Source organism: Fundulus heteroclitus, chromosome 12, assembly GCF_011125445.2.
Source record: "Fundulus heteroclitus isolate FHET01 chromosome 12, MU-UCD_Fhet_4.1, whole genome shotgun sequence".
Classification (NCBI taxonomy): Eukaryota; Metazoa; Chordata; class Actinopteri; order Cyprinodontiformes; family Fundulidae; genus Fundulus; species Fundulus heteroclitus.
The window spans coordinates 46,469,982-46,484,232 of NC_046372.1; the positions used below are offsets into that span (position 1 = coordinate 46,469,982).

Sequence of the window (14,251 nt, forward strand, 5' to 3'; positions counted from 1 at the left end):
CAGGAAGACCAAAGCTCTTATATCTCTGACTTAAACAAGCCTTCGCTTCACGCTTTTAGATTGTACCGTCAGGTTTTTGAGTATTTCTTCAGACCCACTTTACAAATGCCCATCAAATATACAACCAGTTGTGATCTAATGGCCCTTTTGTGTGACTGACAAAACTCTGTTGGACAGTATTTTCAAAGAGGCCAGTAGCTAGATATATGAATGATGCAGAGAGATTTTTTTTCTAAATGCAAGCTGGTATTTATTAAGGAAGAGCGGTGAGAATGTGTGCACCTCTCGCATTCCTCTGACATTGCGTGAACATATTTGCTTTTCCTTGTTTTTAAGTTTCTTCTGCCTAATATGTTGGAGTAGTAATAGAAAGAAGGTGATGCAATTAAGAAAACAAAGTATATCATTTCACTGGTATGGAGCATGAGGGATGTACGGTCAAAGCTGTTGTTCAGGACTTTAAAAGGAAATGTGTATTTAGAAATAGTTTTCTGGCATAAGTTGCCACCTGCTCCACTTCAAAGTATGTCATGCTCCATCAGAACCTCTGAGTCTCCTTGCAGATCAACCCCATGCAAAAACAAGCTTCAGATAAAGCAGGTGCTGGTCCTGGTTCTGTCCATTGGAAAACTGTACAATATTTAATGCCAACCACTTGCTGAATTTATTCTTTGAAGAGATTTTGCATTAAAGTAATAGTTCTGGATTTTTGAAGTGAGGTTCCGCAGTAAGATTATAGTCAGTAAGCATTTTACCTGCAATAGATAACTCCTATGATGTCTTAATTTAGTACAAATCCAGATTAGTTGGTCACAGAGGCTAAAGCTAATGGCTAGTCTGAATGGGGCCAAAATAAACTTTTACCAGCATAACCTCTATGGTGTGCATTATGCAAGTTAGAATGTCTTGACTTATTATAATAATAATAAAAATAATAATAATAATAATCTAAAGTCTTTAAGCGGGCTGCACAGTGGAGCAGTGGGTAGCGTTGGTGCCTTGCAGCAAGAAGGTTCTGGGTTCAAATCCAACCCTGGATCTTTCTGCATGGAGTTTGCATGTTCTCCCTGTGCATGCGTGGGTTCTCTCCGGGTACTCCGGCTTCCTCCAACAGTCCAAATACATGACTGTTAAGTTAATTGGTATCTCTAAATTGTCCTTAGGTGTGCGTGAATGGTTGTTTGTCCTGTGTTACCCTGCAACAGACTGGCGACCTGTCCAGGGTGTACACCGCATCTCGCCCAGTGAACGCTGGAGATAGGCACCAGCAACCCCCACGACCCCATGAGGGATTAAGCGGTTCGGAAAATGGATGGATAAAGTCTTTAAGCAAAAAAGAAAAGAAAAAAAGCTTAAAATAATCACTGTTGGGCAAGTTATTTAGAAAAGTAACTGGTTAGAGTTACTAGTTGGTTCTCCCAAAAATGAACCAAGTTCCTAACTCCATTACTGCACTATTAAAGTAACTAGTTACAAGACAAAATAACTATGCAGATACATTCTGATCTAAAATGTCAATGAATCAGGATGGCTTTCCTGTCATTACTTTAAATCCTTTAGAGTTCAATAATAAAACATAAAGTTCATGATAATTAATTACATGATTTAAACGGGTGAGTCAAGAGTCAAGACACCTGTCAATTGCAATATATCTATGTAAATATCATTAATAATATTAATATGTTTAATGTTTACTATAAAAATGTTTTAGAACTTCATAATTATTGCACATTAACAAGCTACAACTGGCTATAATATATGTATAGCAATAAAACTCAACATTTCCAAGAAATCTAATAAAATAAAATACACTTTTTCAGCCAGGTAGAACGTACCTCAAGTATTATCATGATTATGACAGTAAGCAATGACAGCATAGTACTAAGGAAGTGCAAACCAAGACACCCAGTTGTAAACCTAACTTCAAACAAACATTAACAAAAATGTTTGTTTGACCTACTTCTGACCATTCATTAAAAACCAGAACCACACTTCATACTAACTACTAACTCGCCATTCACTTATTTATCCATGCTGAACATTTGTGCCTTTGACCTGTGCCTAAACTTCTAAGGGGGTTCCATTTGTGCCAAAAAATATGCTCATGTGTCTTATGATGTGTTCATGTGTCTAAACACTGTCTTTGAATTTGCGTGGCTCCCATGCATGGCGGCGTGTGTCTCTTGTTGTTGGTCTACTCTGTGTGGTTCTCCTCTGTCCTTCGGGTTGATGTGTGGTATCTCTGCAGTAGTTTGTCGGGCCTCTTTGCTCCATGGAGCTGCAGGTTTCAGCAGCTTTCCTCTGGTTGCTTTCCTCTGGTTCATGGAGGGGGAATGGCGATGGCCCTCTGCACCTTTCCCTGAACAGAATTCATATAAGATCTACACCACATATTTTGCACGTTCAAAGACACACACACTTATGGACTAATAATACCTCCGCTGTATTTCCCTGTAATTCTCTGCATTAGTCTGTCCGTCCATCCATCCATCCATCCATCCATCCATCCATCCATCCATCCATCCATCCATCCATCCATCCATCCATCTTCTTCCGATTATCTGGGGTCGGGTCGCAGGGGTAGCAGCTTCAGTAGGCAGGCCCAGACTTTCCTTTCCCAAGCCACTTGGGGCAGCTCCTACGGGAAAATCCCAAGGCATTCCCAGGGTAGCTGAGAAACGTAGTCCCTCCAGCGTATTTGGGTCTTCCTCTGGGTCTTCTCCCGGTGAGACGTGCCCGGAACACCTCACCAGGGAGGCGTCCAGGAGGCATCCTGACCAGATGCCCGAGCCACCTCAACTGGCTCCTCTTGACGTGGAGGAGCAGCGGCTCTATTCTGAGTCCTCCCCGGATGACTGAGCTCCTCATCCTATCTCTAAGGGAGAGCTCAGACACGCTATGGAGAAAACTAATTTCGGCCTCTTGTATCCTGCATCTCATTCTTTTGGTCATGACCCAAAGCTCATGACCATAGATGAGGGTAGGAACGTAGATCAACTGGTAAATCGAGAGCTTTGCCTTTTGACTCAGCTCTCTCTTCACCACAACAGATCGGTACAGCCCCCCTTTCACTGTAGACGCAGCACCAATCCACTGTGAATGCCCTCTCCAGGTCCACAAAGCACATGTAGACTGGTTGGGCAAACTCCCCCACACATTCCAGGATCCTGCTGAGGGTGTAGAGCTGATCCAGTGTTCCACGACCAGGATGAAAACCACACTGCTCTTCCTGAATTCGAGGTTTGACTATCTGATGGCCTCTACCTTCCAGGGTTGCCACCACAACATGCACCAACAACCTTGCGGCCACAGCTCTGACTAGCCACCTCGACAATAAAGGCACAGAAGATGGTCCACTCAGACTCAATGTCCCCCACCTCTCTCGTAACGTGTTCAAAGTTCTCCCGAAGGTGGTAGTAAAAGCTCCGCCACCAGGTAGTGGTCGGTGGAGAGCTCCGCCCCTCTCTTCACCAGAGTGTCCAAGACATGCGGGCCACAGGTCAGATGAAACAACAACAAAGTCGATCATTGAACTATGGCCTAGGATGTCCTGGTGCCAAGAGCACATATGGACATTCTAATGCTTGAACATGGTGTTTGTTATGGACAATCCATGACAAGCACAGAAGTCCAACAACAGAACACCGATCAGGTTCAGATCAGGCGGGCCGTTCCTTCCAACCATGTCCCTCCAGGTCTCACTGTCATTGCCCATATGAGCGTTGAAGTCCCCCAGCAGAGCCAGGGAGTCCCCAGGAGGGGCACTCTCCAGTACCTCCTCCATGGACTCCAAAAAGGGTGGGTAATCTGTACTGCCACTTGGCGCATAAGCACAAACAACACTCGGAATCCATGCCCCCACATGTATGCAGAGGGTGGCCACCCTCTCGTTCACGGGGGTAAACCCCAACATACAGACACTGAGATGAGGGGCAACAAGTGTGCCTCTTTCCTGCTCGGCGCCTCTCACCAGGGGCAACTCTAGAGTGGAAGAATGTCCAACCCCTCTCAAGGAGACTGGTTCCAGAGCCAGAGCCATGCGTCGAGGTAAGTCCGACTATCTGTAGCCGGAACCTCTCAACCTCGCACACCAGCTCAGGCTCCCTCCCCACCAGAGAGGTGACATTCCACGTCCCAAGAGCCAGCTTCTTTGGCCCCTCCGACTGGTGGTGAGCCCATTGGAAGGGGGACCCATGTCTCCTCTTTGGGCTGTGCCCGGCCGGGTTCCATGGCAAAAAGCCCAGCCACTAGGCACTCGCCAGTGTGCCCCCCCTCCAGGCCTAGCTCCAGAGTGGGGCCCCGGTGACCCGTGTCCAGGCGAGGGAAGATTGCATCCATTTGTTTCATTCATCATAATGGGTCTTTGGGTTCTCTCCATTAGTGTCAACTGCTTTGTTCCATATTCTTGCTGCTGGTGTTGTTGTTTTTATGTTCATGGTTTTGTTTTGTCTCTTTCCACGTTTTCATGGTTCTCTTCCCCCATTTTGTCCAGGATGGTCATAGGAGGATTGTTTGAGGCTGTTGTTTTTTTTCTCGGTTTTGTAGTTTTTGTCTATATGTTTTCTTTGTGTCCTGTCCTTTCTCTTTTTCTCTCACTCTGTCCTTGTTATTTTTCTTCCCCTCTTCTTCTGACATGTTTCTCCATCAGTTTGTACCTAACACTTTAACAGCAACAAAATAAAACATCAAGGGTTGGGCGACAAGGGATGATTTATGGATGCAATGCCTCCCTTGGTCAAGTAAGTATTTTTGCCCTAACTACAGTAGCCAGAGCACCATTCACCTTGCCATGATGCTGGACAGAGAGAGAGAGATGAGCTAAAATATAGGAGGCCTCTGGGGGCCTGTTGAGAAATAGCTTTGAATAAGAACAGGTATGACTTGGAAGAATGTGTGTAAAGATGACTGGATGCTGATGTGGGTTTTAGGATTTTTTTTTTATATATGTTATTTATTGGCCATTTTAATGTTTTATTCTGTGGACTGTTTTTGGTGATTGTAGCTTTCCCCTGTCCTGAAATAATTCTTCCCAAGGAAGACTAATGAAGAAATCCTGAATCTTGAATGACCAACCGGTCACCAGTCAGGGATGCCCAAATTGAAGGTCACCAGCCAATTCCTCCGTGCATCTCAAGAAGGGCTGTCAAACGATTACAATTTTTAATTGCGATTAATCACATACTTTCAATAGTTAACTCAAGATTAATTGCAAATTATTCACATATTTTATCTTTCAATTTCTGAAAGTGCAAAAGCTTATTTGGGCATATTAACATGCAATTTTGCAGTAAATGACACAAGTAAAAAACATGCTTGTACAAAAAAGATTTTATTTTATTATTTTTCAAGCACTTTTCAGAGTTGTAATGAAAACATCCTGGTGCCATAAAATGTTAAACTCTGGCCAATAACGGCTAAATCACAAATAATAACGGCCTGATATTTACTTAATGTGTAAACAAATGTGTAAATAAATAAATATTTCATGCCGAAATGTTTTTTGCCTCCTAAACAAAGATAGAAAAGGTATTAAGCATTTACATATAAAGTAATACTAATTTTGCATTTAAATAAAGCCATACGTTGTATTGTTAATTTTTTCACCCTATCACACTCATCTAATCCTGAGCTTTCACACCAACAACAATGATTTCTTTGTATATTTTTTGCATTCTGTTTATATCCACATTCATACACAGTTTTTTTTTAAAGCCTGGAAAAAGGTTTAAAATGTCCAGGTCATTCCAGAGTCTTACACTTTGCTTGCAACTGGGGCAGGTGCTTAATACCCTTGAAAGAGAACTGTTTAGTGCAGCTTCATGTGCTGACACTGTAACTCCAGGTACTTAATTTGGCAATGTGATTGAGCCTTAGTCTGTCAAATACAAAGACAACAAATTAATAAGTATGGTTTATGGGTTGGGTTTCTACAATGTTATCAACGTTTAAACACTCATCTTCAGAACCAATCTCTGCTCAAAATGATGATCTGCACTGTGCAATCTACTTTCAGCAGTTATCACAGGTTATTGTAAACGTAAACTGCAGAAAATACAGGCAGAGTTGCTCCTTCTGCCTTTACTCCCTCGACTCCTATGTCAGCCTAGAGGAGGATGCGCTCCAGCGCATTATGAGGCGGAGGGATATTTCAGCTGGTTATACTCAGTGTCTGTGGCGCAAGCAGGTCTCTTTATAACTCGTCACTTATTTTAGAGCCCAAATTAGCGACTTCACTTTCAGAAACAAGGCCAAAAAAACGCAACCCGCGACTCATGAAATTTACAAGCGACTTTAGAAAAAAGAAGCTCAAAGTCGCATAAAATAAGCGAATTTGGCAACAGTGAGCGCGGATCTGTTTTGCTACAGTCTCTAGAATTCTTGAAACTATGGAAAGCGCAGAGGGTAAATAAAAACACAGTCCGGAGAGCACTGCGGGGAAAAAAACATTAGGAACAGTGTGTGTGTTTAAACGCGCAATTAACGCGCTTTAAAAAAATTGTTGCCATTACGGTCTAACAAAGTTAATGCGTTAATAACGCGTTAAAACTTACAGCCCTAATCTCAAGTCAATGACATTTAGCTATTAAGCTATTTCAATTGGGCTCCTTTCGCATAGGCATTTTATTTTTTGGTTCAGTAGGACTAGTTCATAATGGCGCTGGCAAATAGTGTCAGCGCTGAATGGATCAGTCCTGACACAAGAGGTCAGGTCTTAAGAGGGCGAGGACACCACAGTTGAGCAGAGGGTACCATTAAGCCGTTTGTAGCATGTCACATGAAGACAAAGCCTTTTCATCCTAGCTACTGTGAGGACGTGATGGTGCATGATGCGTACTGTATGTGCTGCTGATAAACAGGAGGCCCTGCTGATGTGAACAGGGTCAAAGCTTTGTGTTGACCCTGAGGTTCTGGGACGGAAACTGCATAGGTCGTGTGAATTGTCAGTCCTCATCAACACAGTCAGTGAGAAAGTGATTGTTCCATTGCAACAACATGCCAACATTTCATGACAGAGTTCATGACTGGCCGCACCATTAGTGGTGCACTCATCAGACTTCAGCAGGGACAAGCCTTACATCATTACTGACCTGAACCGGTCGTTTCTGGTGTTCAAATGAACACAGAACAAATTTATTTGATGGACTTTGAAAGGATCTTGTTGTCAAATGAGAAACTGTATGTATTAAAATACCACATCTGCAGTTCACCTCGTGGTATATTTCTGTCTCCTTCCAGAGTTGCATGACTCTGAGCATAAATTCGACATTTTAAAATCCCAATCCAAAATACATACAGTCATGGCCCTATTATTATGACCTCTGGACTGAGATCAAACAGAATATTGTCACTTGAACTTCCTAACCAAACACAACATTTGAGACAGCTGTTATCCAGAAATCTGAAGGTTTCAAGTAACTTGTGATCCTCCCTTTGAAACAAGAAGGGTGAGGCTGTTATCCCTTGTCATTTATTGGTCGCTGTGGATTTATGCACAAAGCTCAGAACAGGATTTCATAAATGAAATTTTATTTCATGGCACAAGTACATGCTCAGCTTGTTTCCAGCACTATATTACACTTTAGTTTCTATGTGTAGGCTTGAACAAATTACTTTATTGCCGCCAACATCACTGTCCCAATAAGCTTTAAAAAAACACATTGTGGTTATGAATCATTAATGGAGGAAACCCAAAAAAAACCTTCTAGACGGGGGAAAAGTTACATCATGGTTGGTAAAGCTTGTACTGTAATTCTCAAACAAAATAATACGTCTAATTGCACCTTCGTTAACACATGACTGATCCCTGTTTGAAGTGCAAACATTTAAATGCTCATTTACAATATATACAGTGGTTATGGAACTGTTTTTGACAAGGGTTTTGTTAATAAAGAAAAAAAATAACAGTTTCATTATATCATCAAATCAAATGCAGATATAAAAAGTAAAGCATATTTTTTGTTCAGTTCAGTTAGCACATTCTTCAGTACAAAAACTATGGTAAAGAAACAGGAAGCATGAGAATCAAGCAGATTCCTGAACAAAGTGCTTTGTGACCGGATGGAGTTGATGGGCAAATGATGACATGACTGATATTGAAGCTTTGCATACCTTTTTCAGAAGTCTGTCTGCTACTAAAGGCTGAAATAATATCACGAGTTGAGTTAATTGCCAAAAATGGCAACGCCAATCATGGACTGGCTAAAGGAGAAGATGTAATTCAAGGATTTACAAAACACAAACACCCCAAGATGCATCTGAACAGCCACAGGGAAGGCTGATTATTTAAATGACAAACACAATCTCTGGTAAAAACATGAAAATGAGTATTTCATAACCATTTAATTTAAACATGTCATAACAGTGTTTTTTGTTAAATGATTTTCTGAAGTTCAGAGATATTTTCATGTAATCTAATTATCTGAAAACTTTGTAAACCACTTAGAAGTGGTCAACATCCTGCCACGCAATAAAGCACTATCGCTGTGGCCTGAAGGGGGAGATAATATGCTGCTTTGTGTGCTGTCTACTCAGAAGAAAAGAAAAGAAAAAGAAAAGGACTAAAGGGTCTTACTGGCAAATGAATGCAGGTTTTGTTTTTTTGTAGTTCCCGACTGCCACTTTTCTTCTTCTTCTCTTCTTCTGCTGCTGATCTGACATAGTTTTCCTTTTTTGCTGTGTGTATGGCGCCACTCTTTGACCGAGGGTTGTATGGGAATTGTTGATGTGTGCAGTCAGAGAAAACAAAATAATTGGAGCCGCTGAGTTTGACTAACTCCATTAAGTGACCAAATTCAACCAAATGATCTAAGGGTGTGGTGTTTCCGGTGAGTCCGCCGTCTTTCACTAACTCTGCTTATGCATCTAGCAGCAGCCAGCATGAGAACTTGTTTAAACTGGGTTAATGGAGAGGTCGGCCTGCTGATTCCTTATTAAGTAAAAACATTTATATCATAAACCTATCGAGCAAAGAGCATTGAACCTTTTCCTGAGAAAACGGCAGATCAGTTAAATTACATGGTCAGAAGTAGCCTTGATCTCAATACAACTCATTTGAAGTTGGAAAGAATGGTAGGAGAAAAGGCTCCACCTTCATTTGTGAGATTTTATTAATTTCCTAAACACAGAGTGACTAAATTTATTTTCATTTACACAATTTGAAACAAAAAGTATACCACTGATGCAACAGTGTAATACATTTCTGAGGAACTTTTGACAGCTGAGCTAGAATCAGTATTAGAACCAACTTTGTTTGGCAGGTTTGTGCACACAAACAAGGAATTCGACTTTGGTTCAACATGAGCACAGAATGGGTCATATGTGTTTGTTTTTTTGCTGTTGTTGTTTTAGCAGTAAGTTTTGGTCAATAGGCAGACACCCTGTCTACTTTTAAGACTGGGCTTAAAACTTTCCTTTTTGATAAAACATAGTTAGAGTGCCTTAGGTTATCCTGAGTTATCTCTGTAGTTATGTTGCTATAGGCTGCTGGAGGACATCAGGGTCTATTTTTCTCACTCTGCTGAGTTCTCCTACTGTTCCCCAATTTTGCATTGTTTGTTGTTATTTCAGCTTTTAAATTTTTGTTCTCTGTCTTTTTTCTCTTCATAGTAGGTACACCTGATCTGGCATTCTGTTAGCTGTGACATCATCCCAGGGAGGCAGATCATCCGCTATTACCATATAACATAGAAAGGATTCCTGGATCAAATTGTGCTTCTGTGGTTTTGTGTCTCTGCTCTGCCTTCTCTAACCCCTAGTCGGTCGAGGCAGATGACCGGTCACACAGAGCCTGGTTCTGCTGGAGGTTCTCCTCCCTGTTAAAGGGGAGTTTTCCTCTCCACTGTCGCTGCATGCATGTTCAGTATGAGAGATTGCTACAAAGCCATGGACAATGCAGACGACTGTCCACTGTGGCTCTACGCTCTTTCATGAGCAGTGAATGCTGCTTGTAGAGACTTCATGCAACCTGCTGGGTTTCCTTAGAGAGAAAACTTTTTGACCAATCTGTCAGTATGATTTGATTGAATCTAACTTTTTAAAGTGCCTTGAGATGACATGTTGTGAATTGGGACATATGAATAAAATTTAATTGAATGTAGAAAAACTGATCAAATGTCACCTAAAAATTATTTGATATTTTCTTCCAGAGGTTGTAGTCAGTTGTTGAAAATAATACTGTTTTCATTTCATTATTATAATATTTAATTTAAAAGTTTGCTAAAAAACATATCAGGCAAACCTGTAAAGACTGACAGAGGCCCCCAAATAGATCTGCATCAAGTGACAGATTTTAAATTAGTTCTTTCAGGGAAAAAAAAATGATGCCAAAGCTGCATTAGGTAAACCTTGGAAGATTTGGGGAAATCCTTGTTCTTCTCCGTAATTTTGAACTCAACCTGTGAGATGATTTTTGCTGTTTCCTGACTTTTGTTGTTGACACATTACAGTTTGTGACTTTGAGGTCAGCTTAACAATAACCTGCATTGGTGTTCAAAGACTGATGCTGGTTCATCTTTTGTCCTGCTCAATCCAATATTGTCGCTTTAAGGCTGGTAAATACTGAAAATCCTCAAATTGGTTGCCATACTGGCAAACCTACAGAGACACAGTTTACCTGTGTTCACTCCTCAAGAAAGTTTACCTGATATGTGACCTGATTGCCATTGTCCCATGCATACAGAAGCTTATCCTTGGGGTTGTAGTCGATCTGGGTGGTGAAGGAGTACTCATTGGTGAAGGGCAAGCGTGGGACTGCCTCAGTATTTGTGTGGGTATCATAGGCATAGTTCACCTCGCCTTCTTTCTGGTTGTACACGTTGACAGCGTACAGGACACCACAGATTATGAAGCAGTTTCCATACGAGTTCCGCTTAAGGCCTGTTCGGTAGGTTGTTTCCTTTTTCAGGGACAGGTCTCCGGGATCCAGTTTACTAATCATAATTAACTCTTGCTGGTTGTAGTCATAGTCCAGAGATGGGTAGATTACCCACAGGCCACTTTCGTCCACTGCAAAATCAATATCCGAGTGCCCCCTCCACTTCCAGGGGGTGGTATCCTCGTAAACGACATCATGCAGCAGTGTCCAGGCTGCCACATATCGCATCCTCAGATCATACTTAATGATGTTCTTAGTGAAGGCTCTGTTGTAGTAGAAAGCTCCATTATAAACCACATGGCCAGTCCCAATCCAGTTATAGGGCAGTTTGTAAAGGTTACTCCAACGCCCTAGGAGAAACAAGGGGACAAAATTAGCTTTTGCTAATTTATTGCAGCCCATGACTTAATACTCAATTCTCATTTGCAGATAAACACATTCTGCTCTAAAAATCATATAGTCTCTGATGCAATCTGCCCGCATGATTGAAATATCAATATTTAAGTTATCTCTGGTGACTGGTATATTTTGATCCAAGAAAAACCAGGCTGTACTTTTGAAAGAATATTTCTCATCCACTCTGTTGTCATCTTGCCAGCCCCAGGCACGCTCCCTCCCTTATCGTAATGCATCTCCTGAGACTGCAGGGCCTGTGCTCAACTATGAACACTCGATCCAAAAGTGATGTGCCAACAAAAACACAATGTACCAATCAAAGATTGACACATACTCGGCTACAACAAACAAAAAGGTTATTTCCAAACAAGTGGTGAATAAGGAATGACCTAAATGAACTGACGATTTATTGAAGGGTAACCCTAACCTAAACTGAACTGCTTTAAAGTTCATCCTTTGTCTGCTGTTTCGCTATAAACTAATAGGTTATTCAGACAGGTGGCCTCTGCCTCTCATTCAGACTTTGGACATAAAGGGTCTCTACAGGTAAGTTATTCATATAGCCCAACAAGTTTACACATTTGTATTGAATTCAGATAGAACACAGAAGGCGTCTATAGAGTTGTTATTTTATCCAAACTAAGTCACTTATACAGAATCATCAAATTCAAGTACACTTTGTATGAGTGTGGCTTGGCGCTCAGCCTTTTCTGTAAGGAGTTGCGTCTGCCAAAAAAACAATACAAAACAACTGTGTAAATATGTTCTTCTGTTTGCCTGAAGCTGAACAAATTAGGTATTTTGAGGATGCACCAATGTTTGAGGCATGTATATATATATATATATATATATATATATATATATATATATATTCTACAGTATATTTGAGAATTGTTAACTTGTTAACACCTTCATGAATCATAAAAAAGTATGATTTGCAAAACACAATGTGTTTATACTGAGTTATTAGGCAAAGAGATTGATAGGCCTTGATCTCATCCATGGAGACACAACACAGGACCTAGAGCTATTAATGGGTCTGGTCTAAAGCCAGTCATATAATAAAACGGATTACAGTTCAGTTTGTTGTTCATTATTTCAAAGGAAATAATGCCCACACGGACATTGCAGGACAAGAGATACATTCTGCTTTACTCACTATGCTTTGCAAACACGAAGCTTCCTCTGTTAAGCTAATGTTTTCACAGTACCAGACTGTATGCACACAGGCTTTGTGTAACAGTGATCGTGTTTGTTTAAGATTTTCCCCCCTGAACTAACACACTTTGTACTATAGGTGTCATTTTCTAATCACATCCTATTTCCCATTCTAACCCTCCAATCTCAGGAAGTCTGATGTAGATAAACTGAAGCCTGTGAAGAACAAAAACAATGTGCAGCAGAACCCCCTCCCCCTACTCTCAACCTCACTCATTCTCTAGCCCCATCCCAGAGGCCAACTGACTCTCTTAATCCCCTTCTGCTGGATTAAGTTCAAAAGGAAAGGCCAAAGCACATGTCAATAAACAGCAGGAATCACGGTTCCTCACAGAGATACCTAGTCATCCGCACACAGCTGAGAGCTCACCACACTGCAGGATGCCTCACATGTAACTGCATTTAGTAAACCCATTGTCCAAGGATATATAGATCAACAAGTCAATTTCAACATGTGCAGCTGTTCTTCATGCGCCTGAATAATCTATTCCATTTCTTGAGTTTATTATGAAAGGGTGGACTTTCTCCCCCAAAGAATCTCTGAATAGAACAAGACAAATTATTTCACACATCTGCTCGGTCTTACAAAGCTTAATAAATTACATGATTGATTTTGTTGCAGCAAACAAGTATGTGTTTAAACAAGGTGATGATTAAATGTATGTATTACAAAGACCATTCAAACTGGATTATTCCCAAAAGATAGGAAGGATGTGACTGTTTGAAACCAACCTTACCCATATTCTATTTGAGTTTGAAAAAATCTCGTTTTGGAGGAATACAATGTACGTAACATGCTGCATATTGGTGACATTGCAGTGGTAATTGAAACTGTTATTGAGTCAAACATAAATCTGGATTTCTCTGGTGTTTATCCCACAGGAGATATTGGGTAAAAGATGGGGATGAAATGAGAATGACATTGCTCTGTCAAGGCCTAAGGGAGTTATTCTATGTGGATCTGGGGTTAAACAGCTAACATTCTGCTATGGGGGTAAAATAAGCATTTATAAATAAATAATTCAGTTTGACTGTACTATGCTTCCCAGAAATTGGATGGATTTGTCATACTTAAACTGTTCATATTTTGCTGTAAAAGAAGCTTTTGCCCCCTTGCAGTTTTTTTGATTTTGCTTTCCTTTTTTTTCTTTTTGTTGTTGTTGTTGTTTTACAACAATTATGTTCGGAGACTGCGTGAGTGGCCACACTTCAATTGTTTACACCATCGGCTGCTAGTTTTAGGTAGCTACACCTTGCTGGCTTAGTATTCCCCATCTGAAAAACTGGACATGCAGGACCAGCACTGGCATTGGGTATTGTAAACAGAAGATAAGGTACAGACAGGTTATCCCACCCATCGACATGGGAAATGTGAGATCCCTTCCCAACAAAGGGAATGAATTGAAGGCTTTAACCTGGCATCAACGGGCTAATTTAGAGAATACCCTGGTGATGCTAACTGAGATGTTGCTAACTGCGCAAAAGGCTGGTTCACACGGCAAGACTTTAAAATAGTCAGCCGGTTTTCAAAGCCTCAAAGGCACTACATGTAATGACAAAAAAAAAATGCAGATAAAACAGATTAACAGATTTGGTCAGACGGCAAGAACAACACACCACACACGAACAGCTTTCAAGTTTGATCATTCAGATGTCAGATGGGAAATCTTGCGAACATTAAACATGAGGTCAGAGTAAATGAACATGGACAATGAGGAAGAATGATGGTGATAGTTTGTGGGCAAAATTTAACAGAGAAAAAAA

At 40.9% G+C, this 14,251-nt stretch overlaps 1 protein-coding gene across 1 annotated transcript in view; it reads right to left on the reverse strand.

Moving 5' to 3' along the window:
• Positions 1-10,016: 10,016 nt before the first annotated feature.
• olfml2a (olfactomedin-like 2A) overlaps positions 10,017-14,251 on the reverse strand; it is a 38,955-nt gene continuing 34,720 nt past the window's right edge. Inside the window, exon 8 of the mRNA XM_012850038.3 lies at positions 10,017-11,223. Coding sequence (XP_012705492.2) covers positions 10,619-11,223 — 605 coding nt within the window. The 3' untranslated portion in view covers positions 10,017-10,618. The remainder of the gene's footprint in view (positions 11,224-14,251) is intronic.